Here is a 14657-nt window from a genome sequence, read left to right on the forward strand (position 1 = left end):
TATATGCTATTTTTCTTCCAATCTATGCTAAACACAAATATAACTATCTTTATTAATTATTGCTTTCTCCTTAAGTTATTAGTGAAAATTATAATTTAAAAACAAAAAAAATGTTTTTAATTTAAAGCCAATATTAATTTATATGACTTCGATACAAGTGGCAAGTTTGGCACTTGAATATTTGTTTTTCTTGCTGATTTCTCTTGATATTTTATTGGCATTCACGAAAAATGGCTGATAAGCGAAAATATAAAAAATCCGTAAGCAATTTATCAATATTTTCCAAAATTATGAATTAATTAGTAATGATTTTTATGTAGAAAGAAGAGATAGCTCGAGAGTTCGACTTACCGGAAAGGAAGTCTAAAATTGCCACCATAATGAAGCAGGATGGCCAGGCATATTGCATTTGTAGGACTTCTGATTGTTCCCGCTTCATGATGTAAGCTAGCATTTCCAATAAACATTTATATTTATGTATATTAATTCATTCAATGTTGTATTTCAGCGGTTGTGATGGCTGTGAAGAGTGGTATCACGGTGATTGCATCAATATCACTGAGAAAGAAGCTAAGCATATAAGACACTATTACTGTCAACGCTGCAAAGAAGAAGACCCCAGTTTACAAACTGTGTTCCGAGTGGTACCAATTGAAAAGACTTCAGCACCAAGTGGTGCTACTAACATTACTGACACTGATAAACGTAAAAAGGCAAAGGAACAAGTAAATGTACGAGAAGTCAATAGTGGTACAGCAACAGCAGGTGGAAATAAACAAACACAAAATCGCTGTGGTATTTGTGAAGGATGTCGCACGCCAAATTGTGGTATATGCGAATCATGTCGCATACGTGTAGGTGGTCACAAGCCGCGTTGTGAAATGCGTGTGTGTCAAGCTCCGCCAACACCCATAACACAACAGCAACAACCGCAACCACCTCAACAGCAAAATGCTGCGCCTGTTGCCACACAAGTGCCAACTCGGCATAAACGCAAAGAGAAGCAACCGAAAGAACGTTCACGGAAACGGAAACGCTCACTAAGTCCAGAAGTATTTATGAATCCAGATTTAGAGGGCGTGCGACAATGTTATGGACCACGTTGTAAAAACAATGCAAGACCACAATCAAAGTACTGCAGCGAAGTATGTGGCATCAATTTGGCGACTAATCGTATTTTTCAGGTATGGTTTATGCGTCGCATAGTAGACATTATGACATTGACATAAGAAGCATATAGTACCATTGTGTCCGCGATGTATATGTATATATTTTTTTAGGTGCTGCCTCAACGTGTACAAGAATGGAATCTATCCAATTGTCGGGCTGAAGAAGAAAATAAAAAGCAACTTGATCAGATACGTGCTAAACAAGCTGTAGTTCGTTTCGCTTTAGCTGAACTCGACAAGCGACATATGGAGTTGGATATGATTGTTGAGCGTGCCAAGCACAGTACATTGGATCCCAATCGAACACAAGACAATAATGACATCGAAGATGAGCAATCGATGTATTGCATTACTTGTGGTCATGAAATACATTCGCGCACCGCAATCAAACATATGGAGAAATGTTTTAATAAATATGAATCCCAAGCATCGTTCGGTAGCATTTTCAAAACGCGCATCGAAGGCAATTCAATGTTCTGTGACTTTTATAATCCCGCTAGTAAAACGTATTGTAAACGTTTACGCGTACTTTGTCCCGAACACTGTAAAGATCCGAAAATTAGTGAGACTGATGTATGCGGTTGTCCGCTGGTGGCAAACGTTTTCAAGCCAACTGGTGAATTTTGCCGCGCACCTAAAAAGAGCTGCTTCAAACATTACGTCTGGGAAAAAATACGTCGAGCCGAAATCGATTTGGAACGGGTGCGTCAGTGGCTAAAAATGGACGAACTTTTAGAACAAGAACGTCACATACGACATCTGATGGCCTCACGCGCTGGCGTTTTAGGCCTTATGCTACACTCAACTTATAATCACGATGTAATGGAGGAACTATGTAGGCAGCAATATTATAATAATTCTAGCACGACAACGGGTGACATGACCACTCATAGTTAGGGTTATTTTACGGAACAAAAAAAAAAAAAAAAACTTAGTATAGAAATTATTATGCAGCGCTATTGTAATTTTATAACATATGAACTAAGACAAAACAAATGATATTTTAGTTGATATTGTTAATAGAAAGTGATTGACATAACGTACGATGTGTATCACAACTTGTATGCTAATTTCAAATGTTTACTGATTTGCATGCCTATCAAATATATTATTTATTTAAACTTGGCATCGTGGTTGCTTGGCAAAATGAAGTGCAGCATTTAATGTTTTAAAATCTTATTTAAAGTATATGAAATATATGTACATACATGCTTTGTAGAAAAGTTAGCTATGATCTAGTATAAGTAAAAGCAATTAAAGAACTGCCATTTATAATACTACTTGCAAATTTTGTTAACTTTTATAACATTTGTTATTAATTTTTATAACCCATTACATAAGGCAAACGCTCCATTTGAGTCCAAACGTTTGTGCGTACAGCTTCAAAACAAGGTGTTGAATCTACATAGATTGTCTCATGACGACGTGCGAGGTATTCATTTACTGTTGCTTCGTTATGCGAAAAATATGCCATCTATGTCAGTTATTCGCGAGAGAAATACAATTTGTGCAAGTACAAAGTTTATCATTGAATTCTGATAACCCAACAACCCTTAACTCTTACCTCATGCTCCATGTATTCACACGTATTTTGTGGACATCCCAAATTTGGCTTTGAAACTAAGCGTCGCATCGCCATTACTTCCGGACATTGCAAATATATAACTTTGTTGGGTGGTATTTTGTACGTTTCAAACATTTCCGTGAACTCTTCCACATTACGTGGATAGTTTATCAACACCCAACCTTGTCGTAAGGCATCCATTTGCAGTAGACGCTGTTGTAGTACCTTCGATACCGCAGCCGATTTATGCTTTGCCACATTTTCTAAGAATGCTTTATGTAATTTTTGCGCAACTTCATCGTTTCGAAAGAAACTTGTGTAAATCAAGTTTTCTGCATCAACTAAATGTTACGTATGGTTATTAATACGAGGTAAGATTAAATGTGTTTGTTAATATTACTATAAACTAAATTAAAACGTTTTGCAATCGCCAATGCTTGTGTTTTGCGACCAGAACCACTGCGTCCAAATACGACTATACGATGGTGGAAATGTCGCGGCAATTGGTAGTAATCTTTAGAGTAATAAAATTAGTAACACAGGAAATTAAACTTGTTTTTTTTTGTTTTAGTTACCAATAGTACTGGATGTATAGCTTGCTTTTAAACATTTATGATAAAACTCATCCGCAATGCGTCGAATATTCGTGGCGATCCATTGTTGTGGGTTAGTAGGACGAATTAAGCCAATTTCAACCATTAAACGCTATAAACAGTATATACAATCTCAACGTATAACAAATAGTTTTAACCTTTTAATTCTCTCACCGTTACAATTTCTATTATTTTATGTTTTTCAAAATATACCATTAGTTCTGCCGAATATTCAGCGATACCCAATTTATTAATAGAATTATACATTTTGTATTTTAATATTGAATAGTTAAATCAAATAGTGTAGAGAAAATGTGAAGTTAAATTATTTGCTTTCGAAATGAAGAAAAAATATTACAAAATAAAAATTTCAACTGACAATTATTATTATTGTGTTTTTCTAATTATAATAAGCATTCAATTTGTTTCAGCATATCAATATTCGTTACAAAATGGGGTGTAGCAGAGGAAAACATTTTTGTTTAAACGCAGTGTTAATGTGTTTTGTATCCCTGTGTTGAAATTTTTGGATTGGGGAATCTTGCGTGAACATATGTTTTTGTTTACGTTGTAGTTCTCAAACTTCTGATAAGAAATTATCACTGATATCTACAGCCGAATTATACTTGAAAAGTAGTTAGAAATTTGTAAATACTCGAAAATGGCGTTAATACCACCCGTAACACGTCTTACCTCATCTATTATACGCATATTAGGATGTAATCCCAGTCCGATGACCTTGCAAGGTACCAACACATATTTATTGGGCACAGGCAAAAGGTAAAAGATAGGTCAAAGTTTATTTATTAAATTAATATATTAATGTTATCTTTATTCTTTGCAAGACGCATATTAATAGATACTGGCGATGTGGACGTACCAGAGTATATCAAGCATTTAAATTCTGTTTTGAAGCAGGAGCAGGCTTCACTAAGTACAATTATACTTACACACTGGCATCATGATCATGTAGGCGGCGTGAAGGATGTGTTAAAGACATGCGCTGCAAGTGGTGGGTTGTATACCAATATTTTTGAGTGTTTTGTATTAAATCATTTAATACAACTTAAAATACATTTAGATTGCTTGGTTTACAAATTTCCACGTACCGACGCATTAGATGTGTGCCCAGAGATCCCACCAAATATTAAGGTGCACCCATTGCAGGATGAACAAGTATTAAGTGTAGACGGTGCAAAAGTGAAAATTGTACACACACCAGGACATACAACGGATCATGTTGTTTTGACTACCGAAGATGGCATATTGTTTAGTGGCGACTGTATTTTGGGTATGAAGTTGTATTTTTAAACTAGTCGTATTTTGCATTTTATATTCTAATAGGCGAAGGTACTGCAGTATTTGAAGACTTATATGATTATATGAAAAGTTTGCACAAAATATTGAGCATAAAACCTGAAATCATATATCCTGCACATGGTAATGTTATTGAGGTAAAATACTATGATTAGTATTTATGTATGTATGTAAATGATAGTTTTATATAAATTCATTGTATATACATATTTCTATAGAAACCAGTTGACAAAATCACATTCTATATTAATCATCGAAATCAGCGTGAAATTCAAGTACTGGATTTCTTCAGTCGAAACCCTAATAAACCATTGCAAGCCATGGACGTAGTACGTGATGTATACAAAGAAACACCGGAACAATTATGGCCGGCTGCTGCATATAATGTTGGACATCATCTCGAGAAATTACAACGTGAAGGAAAACTGAAGTTAACTTCAAATAATGATGAAAAATTTTACGAATTACAAAGGAGTAGTGCTCTATAGTGTGATAATTTAAAATGATCACCATACTGATTTATATAATACAATATTTAATATACTATTGAGAATGTGTATTAAACATAGGTGGCATATATGGATATAACAGGGGTGGTATATTTTAAATAAATTTACAACAATTTCATTAACAAGCTGTACTTTAATTACTTTCTGGTTGATAAGTTATAGTATCGTCTTTGAAATTATGTACCTCTTCGTACCATATATCATCTGATGGCCCAGTTAATGCTTCTACTTCTTCTTCAAAAGTTGTGGGGAAAGGTGGAGCGGTTTTATGTTTTCGTAGCGGTAAAATTGTATCATATATATAAACAAGTCCGTTAGTGGGTCCAGGGATGGCACTGCCTTGAACCCACATAACATTGTACTTGGTGTTGATGCGCCAAATACGCATTCCTTTCGCTATACGCCAACGGTTACCCATATGACCAGGCATTTTTGTGCCCGGCCATACACGACCTTTTTCGCCACCACCACCTATATTACCAGCACGACGATGTGTTTTTGTTACACCATGAGATGCAGGCATTCCTTTAAATCCGTGACGTTTTACTACTCCCTGGAAGCCATGATCGACACTACAAGGCGAATGTTATATAAAAATAAACCTATAAATTGCTTCTATTTTATTATCCACTTACGTTTTGCCTCGCACATCTACAAAATCACCCACTCTAAAGTGTGCGACATTTAATGGTGTGCCAGCAGTTATCGCTGCTTCTGGAGAAATAATGAATCGCGCAATGTTACGTTTAGGCATAACTCCAGAATCTCGAAACAATCCGCAATACTCTTTGGTTAATGTAGAGGGATCTACTGACTCAGCACCCACCAACAGGCAACCATATTTATTTAGATTGGCAACATTAGGCTTCTGCGCAGGTTGATATTCCTCTGGCGGTATATAACGAATTACATGATTGTCCACAATCTGTAGCAATGTAGTACGTATACGTTCTCCATTTTTTAACCAAAGTGGATACTGTCCAATTTTACGTGCAATAAGACCACAACGACGTGCTTTTTCATGCCATGGCTGTCGCTCAAATTGTTCTGTTTTTATAAGAGCCGATTGGTCGTATGAAGGTATACCTTTAATAATTGCCGGTGGTCCGTATTTGTCCTTTATTACTTCCTTTACGAACGCTTTATTTTCTGTTGTCACAGTAGTATCACGAGCCTTGTGGTAAAATATATTAGTATTTGTCGAGTATAATGAACATTTCACAGGCTTGACTTACCAATCTATCTTTGCGTACAAACCAATAAGGATTTCTCAAACGAGGTCTGGATAAATGTCCTTTCTCCCGCACTTGTGTAACCACTACTGGATTTAGCCTAGTGATAGACAGTTAAAATTTGAGGTTAGTTAAGATATACTTTTTTAATTAAGGAATTGATTTATGTGAATCTATACGTACCGCAATTTATTTAGATCAATAATAAGTGTGCGCAGCATTTTGACTAATAATAATATTTTCTTTTGCTCTAAGTTTTAATTCATTAACAATGTTTTCTTTTTGTGCCATATGAGCGAACCGCACTCCGACTTGTCCTTGCCACACCTTATTTACGTTTAAAAAAAGAGACATATAATTACATTAATTATTTTTTAATATGATCTTATATTTGCTATTTCCTCAATTCAGATCAATATTTTAAAGCAATCTTTAGAAACATTTTTAAATGAAAATTATTTTTAAAAAACATACATTTTCTCTATTAATTTCAAAAGTTTTTCAATCACTGAACATACAGATGCGAATTGTTTTTGTTAAAAATCAGTTGCCAAATTCTGACACTTGCTCAGATGGTTAGGGGAAATTGAAGAATTTTTATATTTTAGTAGGAAGAAATATTTCTTTTTATCAACAAATTAAAAACATATAAAAGAACGCACAAATAGAGGCATTAACGAAATTGTAATAATTTTGTTAAGTGTGGGGTTGTGACGTGTAATGGCAGGAATGAATAATTATTCAACATTAATGTGAGTGAGCAGCCAAATAAGTTTGGTTTCGCAATGATATTCCTTAAGGCATAATTTTAATTTTCATCTATATTGCAGGTATGCGACAAATGAAAAAAACGAGGATGATGACAGCGATGAACCTGAACAACAAACTCGACTTCGAAACATCTTTAGTGCAGGTCAACTTCAGGGCCCAATGACATCAAACATTACAACTGGTGCTGGAGCGAGTGCATTAGTACCGCCTAATACACTTAATTTACCACGCACTCATATGCAGTGAGTTTTAGTGAATAACAATATACACGGATGTTTCATAAGTTATGACATGCAATATTCTTTGATTTCCAGATACCCGTTGCATGATGAACGACAATTGCACACACAAAATTATCTTGACAGCTTAGGCGGTTCAACACATGACATGACAGGTGGTGGTTCGACTGGATTGAAATATGTCAATTCGGAGCGTGATCTATCATTACCGCTAGAAAAGCATAAGGCGCTAGATAACTACTATGACAGTCAAGAGGATGGTAAGACAGAAACTTGGTTACAGTACCACATCACATTTGTATTTAATTTCCTTTCCTGGGCGATAGAAATATCCATTCGGAAGTACCTTGGCATAGGGGTTCAGTGGGTTAGCTTGGTAACTGAAAATTTGCTCAGCCATCCGTTCATTGTATTACGACGACAATGTCAAGTTTATAATGCTTCCAGACGGTATACCTATTGTAATTTGTTAAAAACTATAACATATTCATATTTTGTTTTAATACATGCAGCTATCATTTGCATCCGTTTGCGCTGGTTCCCAGCATTATCCATCTGCATCGGCGGCAAGGTGTTACTACACTCTGGAAAGGTTTAGGTAGTTGCCTACTTGTACGTGGCATGTCTTTAGCAGTAGACGACGTTATATCCAAAATAACTCATTGGCCAAAGTGAGCTCAAGAACGTGTTTCGTGAAACAGTGCAACTTATATTTAATTAAAATTTAATTTTATAGAGATGTGGATAGCCGTACAACTTTTAAGAAATTTGGTCAGCATATTATATTAAAGTGGTATGACTAAGTTTATTCAAAATCGTAATTTATTAATATTAATTAATTGCACATATATTGATAAACCGGATAGTGTTAGCATTGCGATTGTAATGCCATTTTACTCTGCTTCCTTGGTGGAGACAGTGCAGAGCGATATCGCCAGTGAAAAGCCTGGGCTTTTTGATGTATTTCGAGAAGGCAGCTTACGTTTGTTGTATTGGAGTTCACCACAAAAAGGACGTATGCTACCGGCGTGGGCCTTAATTGGTCCTTGCATGTCCGTGGGTATTACAAAATATTTATTTGGGTATGTTTATAAAACGTATTTAATTAATCAGCTATTAAAACTATATAAGAAATTCTTTAGACTTGTGATCAAAGGTATCTCATCACGAATTATGCGTCGTCGCATTCAACAAGCTCAAGAACGTAAGGGTGCTAAATATAAGGACGACACTTTGGAGAATCAAAATGTAGAAATTTACTCAAATCTAATTTCTATGCTAACAACAGAAGTGATATTTTATCCATTTGAAACGATTTTACATCGCATTCAATTGCAAGGCACCCGCACAATTATTGATAATCTTGATAATGGCTATGCTGTTGTACCCATACTTACAAATTATCAGGGTGCTATCGATTGTTATCGTACTACGGTCGCTGCAGAAGGCTTTTCAGGACTCTATAAAGGGTTTGGCGCTATAGTTCTACAGTTCGCTGCACATATTGCTGTTATAAAGCTAACAAAGTGGGTAGTCACACAGATAACTGAAGTAATTTCTAGTCGGCCACCGCAAAAAGTTATGCAATACTATAATTTGGATCGTGGCCTCATCTCGAATTCGACAACAATTTCACCGAGCCTAAGTACCAATAGTGAATTGGACGTTCAAAGCATGGGGAATCGTTCGTTAGATTAAATTATAACGAAACTATTATCGTATATCTAGACTACTGAAGTAATCTGCTATATATGTATATGCTTTCAAGTTTCAACTGAACTTATGCTAAATTTAATAATAATACATAATTTATTTAAACAGAGGTAGCAAAATTGCATGATAATGCTATGTAATATTAGATATAACGATAAATAATGTAAATTTGGTTAATAATTAAAAACATCGCGAATATACCACGACAAAAGAATAAAACATCTTTTTTGAATGCTCACACTAAAAACAATATAAATAAAAAGTGCTAAAATTGACCAATCGGGCATAAATGACAAATAATTCGCCTGTCTTATATGATTGTTTTAATAAGGATTATGTTTAGATTTATCCTTTCCTTTCCTATCATATTTATAAATTTTATGAATAAAAATGCTCCTCAAACAATTATGACGTTTTCAAATAAAACTGCCGCCAAATCTACCAGCTCAATATTTTAATTTTAACAGTCTCACTTATTTCTGCATAAACACAAAAGTGACAACACTATAGACATACATACAAGTTTTCCAGTAGACTTACACAATTGGGGTGTAATTTCTTAATGATTGTAGCATTAGAATTATATTAGGAAAAACCACTAATCTAAATTTTAACTACTGAAGAGAAATTGTTGCTGCGTCCGCTGTTGTAACGTCATCAATGTCCTCAAAAACTTTGGAGGAATTCGAAAATTTAGCTGGATATGAAATTATGTCCTTCCGGAAACGGTGCACCGACTGTGGTGGAAAATTGTTTTCGTTTTTCAGTTTTGTCCCTTCATAGCGCTGCCACTTATGAAATCTTATTAAATATTTAATGAACAGAAAGCCTACAAATTGTACGGTAATGAATAGGTATAAAGGATTGAAGGAAAATAAAACTTTCAACTTATATTGTTTTAAAATCTCCTTAAGTGGTATGTTTCAAACTATGATAACTAGTAACTACTATTATCTTTGATTTACAAATATCGATTTATAAACCTACAATCGATAATTTGCTCATCTTTGACACAATTTCTTGTCAATATCGAACATTTCTAAAAAGTGTTTCAAATAGGTTGTTTCTTTTGCAGTTCTTCAAAATATATTTTTTGTTTAATATTATTGCTTACAACGTTAAACGTTAAAAGTTTTTATAATGAAGTGTCAGCTATGCGGTTCTCAACAGCAGGATGTAATACAATATGGGCAGTTTATTCGTAGGCAAAACAACGCTGTGCATATGAATTGCTTGGTATGAAATTACTTGTTTTATATGTATGTATATACAAATGTTATTGTAGATTTTAATGAAATATGAAATTAAATTAAAGTTATAAGTATTATAAATATCCACAAATATTAAAAATTAAAGTTGAATTAGCAAGTTTTCGGAAAAATGTTAATATATTAATATACCACACTGACGAAATCTAATATGGGATTCCCCGAACTAAAGGCTCTTATATATGTCAGTAATGTCAAATAACTTATAAGTGGAAAAAAAAAACTTGTGGTTATCATATGTCTGTTAATAAAAATAAGGTTTATTTATGTTATTAGATAGAGGTTTAATTGCTCCTTCTTTTTTAGATTAGATATTTTTGAAATTATTTTTTAGTATACATATATTAATATAGCAATCTCTTTTCAGTTTTTATCTTCTGGTCTACAACGTAGAGGTCGCCACGACAATGGGTTTTATGGCTACTTACCTAATGATATTTCAAAACAAGGAAGGCTTTTCAATGACAGGGTAAGTATAAATTACAATTGTAATTATTATCATAATATCATGATTTAAAATACGTTTATTCAACATTATTCTATCGACTAAATTAAATAAGATTAGTAATCCTTAACATTTACATATATCTATGCAGATTTGCTGCTATTGTAACAAGAATACTGCAAATATAAGTTGCAGTAACAAAGATTGTCAACGTACATTTCACTTTATTTGTGGCATAAACAACGGAGCTAGAAACCAATTTGTTGCACCCAATCGTTCGTATTGTCACCGGCATGTAAAAGTACCCAAATATCGTCCAAAAGCGAGTGAATATTGCTGCATTTGCTATGAGAAACTGTTAGGGGAAAGTAGTCGTTTCAAGCCAGCGACAATGTTGCGCGCCCCATGTTGTCGTCACGTTTGGTTTCACAAATTGTGTTTGCAAACGTTTGCACATTCAGCTGGTAATTCATTCAGATGCCCGGTATGTAATAATACGAATACTTTTCTAAATGCTATGCGCTATTGGGGTGTGTTTGTTCATGATAAGTGAGTAACTCAACAAGTTGTGAAGATGTTATCTGGTTTTATTTATAAATTGTAATTTTCTCATTTCAGTATTGAACAACCAATAATAGCTGACAATCAATGGCAACAAAACGAAGAAGAAATGCTTTTCCATGAAATTGCCAGAATTCGTTTCGCAGAACCCATTGTAGAGGACAATCAACGGCAACAATACGAAGCAGAAAGACTTTACCAAGACAACCAATGGCAACAATACGAAGAAGAAAGACTTTACCAAGACAATCAATGGCAACAATACGAAGAAGAAAGATTTTACCAAGGCATTATAAGAGGAGGTTATTACCATGAAGAATTACCACGAGTATATAATGAGAGAAGGAGAAATGATAACGTTGTATATGACTATTGTTATGGAAATTCATACACTTCCAAGTATGAAAGCAAAGGTACATACCATTAAATTAGTTAAGTAGTGCAGTAGTTCATACCTAGGACTAGCGGAAGTAATATTTTCACATAGGCATTGTATTTAATTTGTATTTTTATTAATATAAGAAGTTTTTTTTTTCTATAAATAAGCGATTTTTATCGTATTTTCGTTATTTTTTATTATTCAGTATATACATATGAAAAAACGTTACTATTATATGATTTTATAATATTAAATTTTGAAGTATTACGAAACATATTTCAAATTTAGTTTTTACACTTGCTACCAGTTTTTATATTATTTATTGTGATACTTATATAGGCCTGAGCGGGTTAAGCTGGATCGCAGATAATGTGCTCTCTCATCCGTTTATTGTACTGCGCCAACAATGTCAAGTTAACATCGTATCCCGAAGGTAATATTTTTATTAAAATGTTGAAATTTATTATACATATATTAACATATTTTTATTTTATTTTACAGGTTTCATTTACTCCCTTTTTCCTTGGTGCCAATTATAATACAACTGTACTGTCGACAAGGTCATAAAACATTTTGGAAAGGTTTTGGCTGTAGCCTTATATGTAAAGGCATAGCATGGATACTTGGAAAACCAATTTTCTCAGGTTAGTTATATTTAAATAGCATTCAATTCTCTAAATTATTAATTTGATTTTACATAAAGGCGAAACATCGATTGCTGGCTATATAATAAGCAAATGGTATGTATGTATGTATGTATGTATATATGTAAGTTACTAGTGGAATTGACAAAAATATGATATTTTAAATAAATATTATACTCTCGCACCAAAGTTGCAAAGAGAGTATAATAAATAGTTTTGTTCACCAAACGGTTGGTTGTAAGTCCTAAAACTAAACGAGGTATGGGGTTATATATACCAAAATGTTAAGAATGACGAGACGAATTGAAATCCGGGTGTCTGTCCGTCCCTCCGTGCAAGCGATAACTGGAGATATCTAGATGAAACTTGGTACACATGTTTCTAAGCACCATAACAAGGTTGCCTACGTAGTTGGGCGAATTCAGACGTGGCAGTACGCCCACAAAATGGCGAAAAGCGAAAACATATAAAGAGCTATAACTAAACCATTATTAAAGTAAATTTTGGTACACAGGACCGCACTCGGGATATATTTTGATGTAATTTTTTAAGCTTTTTGTACACATCTCGTAAACTACTAAAGCTATATCAACCGAACTCTCTAGGGTCGTTTCTTTTTGTAATTTCCTTATACAGTCTAGAAATGAAGGAAATCGGTTTATAACCATGCCTAACTCCAATACAAAGATTATGCTGAAAACTACTAAAAATATTTTAATTTAGAAAGAAAAACACCAGAAACTCTAAATTTCATGGGAAAGATTATACACAAGGACTTCACACAAATTTGCTTACAAAATTTGTCAAAAATCATATCTCCGAAACTACTCGACCAATTTCAACGAAATTATGTTCGAACAATTTGCTTGGCATCCTAATTCTACAGTTTGAAAATAAAATAAATCGATTCACAATCACGCCTACTTTTCATATACCATACTTTCAAAGTCCAACCGATTCGTTCACTTTACAACAAGTTAGCAGCAATGCAGACATCGGTACAAAACTTTGTCCGAATACTTTATTAATAGTGAGACTATAACTTTTCAAGGCCCCAGATGTCGAACATGAGGACCTCAAATTGTGTGTGTTCTCTTCATAAAATTAAATAAGTAAATTGCGAGAGTATTAACTGCTCTATTACGCCCGAACTTAGCCCTACCCTACTTGTTCTTTTTTATCTTCTCGAACGTGGAAACATTCGTTCACCTCCCCGATGGTTTAGACAAAAAATTAATTTAGAAATAAAATAGTGCATAAGATTGTTTAGTAGAAATATTTCAAACGTCAAATACCTATAGTCATCCTGATAAATTTGATATATATTCATATATTTTAGCGCTTTATAATTTGTTTGTATAAGGAATTGCATTCTTTTCATTACTAGTATCGACGCTGCTACGCTAGGACTAAAAAGAGATTGTTTAATAAGCACTGTAGGAAGCTTATTGGTACCCTATATCAGTTCTACTAGTCACAGACGTCAGATATCGTTAAAATCACTATTTTTTCCATACTTGTGCGTGGAAGTCGCAAAAGATGCTTTTAGGTAATTAACGATTAAAAAACTTGTCCGAAGCCTACAGATTTGTTCGCTAACAAAAACATAATTTTACACCAACTAAATTGTTTGTTTTTATGTGCTCCTTAGATCGCGAGTAAAAAGTTTTACTTTGGCTATTTTGCGAAACAACAGAATTTCTGCACCGTGGGAGAATTATGAGAATCAAAAACTTGAAATGCGTTCTGATCTTATTTCACGCATTATTACCGAAGTGGCATTTTATCCAATGGAAACCGTACTGCATCGCCTTCTACTACAGGATACCGGCACCATTATAGATAACCTTGATAATGGTAAAACTGTGCAACCAATATTAACGTATTTCCAGGGAGTGAAACATTGTTATAGTACTATTATAAATATGGAAGGTTACACAGGGTTTTACAAAGGATTTGGGGCTTTAATTATGCAATTTTCCGTACACACTGTAATTTTGAAACTTGGAATGTTGTTATATACTTAAATATAAGAATGAAGAAAGGAAAAATGTACATACATATATGCAATTTTATAAAAATAAAGTTTGTTCAAACCGTTCGTTAAATATTAAGAAAGGCTTTAACTTTCTCTTTAAAGTTTACTGACTTTAAAGTTTACCCATAAATATGAATTGTGGAAATGAAGGATTGAAGAAAAAATGTAAACCTTTCCAAGTATAGAACAAAAAATGAAAGGCATAGTGAATATGA

The 14657-nt window shown here is 33.8% G+C and overlaps 6 protein-coding genes across 8 annotated transcripts; 4 read left to right on the forward strand and 2 right to left on the reverse strand.

The window, feature by feature from the left end:
* Nucleotides 1-108: 108 nt before the first annotated feature.
* Nucleotides 109-2449, forward strand: LOC105219510 (CXXC-type zinc finger protein 1). Its single transcript, XM_011195705.3, has 4 exons — nt 109-260; nt 321-442; nt 509-1184; nt 1281-2449. Exons 1-4 carry the CDS (start codon nt 231-233, stop codon nt 2064-2066), a joined length of 1614 nt encoding a protein of 537 aa, XP_011194007.1. The 5' UTR covers nt 109-230; the 3' UTR covers nt 2067-2449.
* Nucleotides 2300-3715, reverse strand: LOC105219509 (adenylate kinase 8). Its single transcript, XM_011195704.3, has 5 exons — nt 3501-3715; nt 3309-3438; nt 3134-3247; nt 2734-3074; nt 2300-2643 (listed from the first exon to the last, which is right to left on the reverse strand). The coding sequence occupies exons 1-5, from the start codon at nt 3591-3593 to the stop codon at nt 2485-2487; spliced, it is 837 nt and encodes a 278-aa protein (XP_011194006.1). The 5' UTR covers nt 3594-3715; the 3' UTR covers nt 2300-2484.
* Nucleotides 3716-3842: 127 nt separating this feature from the next.
* On the forward strand, nt 3843-5277 carry LOC105219511 (beta-lactamase-like protein 2 homolog). The gene is made up of 5 exons (XM_011195706.3): nt 3843-4106; nt 4172-4338; nt 4408-4617; nt 4671-4780; nt 4862-5277. The coding sequence occupies exons 1-5, from the start codon at nt 3988-3990 to the stop codon at nt 5129-5131; spliced, it is 876 nt and encodes a 291-aa protein (XP_011194008.1). The 5' UTR covers nt 3843-3987; the 3' UTR covers nt 5132-5277.
* Nucleotides 5158-6711, reverse strand: LOC105219512 (39S ribosomal protein L3, mitochondrial). The gene is made up of 4 exons (XM_011195708.3): nt 6568-6711; nt 6388-6484; nt 5788-6326; nt 5158-5724 (listed from the first exon to the last, which is right to left on the reverse strand). The coding sequence occupies exons 1-4, from the start codon at nt 6603-6605 to the stop codon at nt 5286-5288; spliced, it is 1113 nt and encodes a 370-aa protein (XP_011194010.1). The 5' UTR covers nt 6606-6711; the 3' UTR covers nt 5158-5285.
* A 197-nt stretch (nt 6712-6908) lies between these two features.
* Slc25a46_0 (mitochondrial outer membrane protein SLC25A46) lies at nt 6909-9407 on the forward strand. Its single transcript, XM_011195709.3, has 8 exons — nt 6909-7136; nt 7215-7397; nt 7470-7654; nt 7721-7844; nt 7907-8065; nt 8131-8187; nt 8261-8476; nt 8537-9407. Exons 1-8 carry the CDS (start codon nt 7105-7107, stop codon nt 9090-9092), a joined length of 1512 nt encoding a protein of 503 aa, XP_011194011.1. The 5' UTR covers nt 6909-7104; the 3' UTR covers nt 9093-9407.
* A 718-nt stretch (nt 9408-10125) lies between these two features.
* Nucleotides 10126-14526, forward strand: LOC105219514 (uncharacterized). Of its 3 annotated transcripts, none has more exons than XM_011195710.3 (9): nt 10126-10343; nt 10743-10844; nt 10972-11369; nt 11439-11794; nt 12100-12193; nt 12262-12404; nt 12464-12500; nt 13792-13953; nt 14056-14526. In XM_011195710.3, exons 1-9 carry the CDS (start codon nt 10248-10250, stop codon nt 14429-14431), a joined length of 1764 nt encoding a protein of 587 aa, XP_011194012.1. In that variant the 5' UTR covers nt 10126-10247; the 3' UTR covers nt 14432-14526. The 3 variants fall into 3 exon arrangements, with proteins under 3 accessions (XP_011194012.1, XP_054087449.1, XP_054087448.1); XM_054231474.1 differs by having other exon boundaries at nt 10267-10366; XM_054231473.1 differs by lacking the exon at nt 10126-10343 and adding an exon at nt 10584-10633.
* The last annotated feature ends 131 nt before the right edge of the window (nt 14527-14657 follow it).

The sequence above is a fragment of the Zeugodacus cucurbitae genome, chromosome 5 (assembly GCF_028554725.1).
Source record: "Zeugodacus cucurbitae isolate PBARC_wt_2022May chromosome 5, idZeuCucr1.2, whole genome shotgun sequence".
Lineage (NCBI taxonomy): Eukaryota > Metazoa > Arthropoda > Insecta > Diptera > Tephritidae > Zeugodacus > Zeugodacus cucurbitae.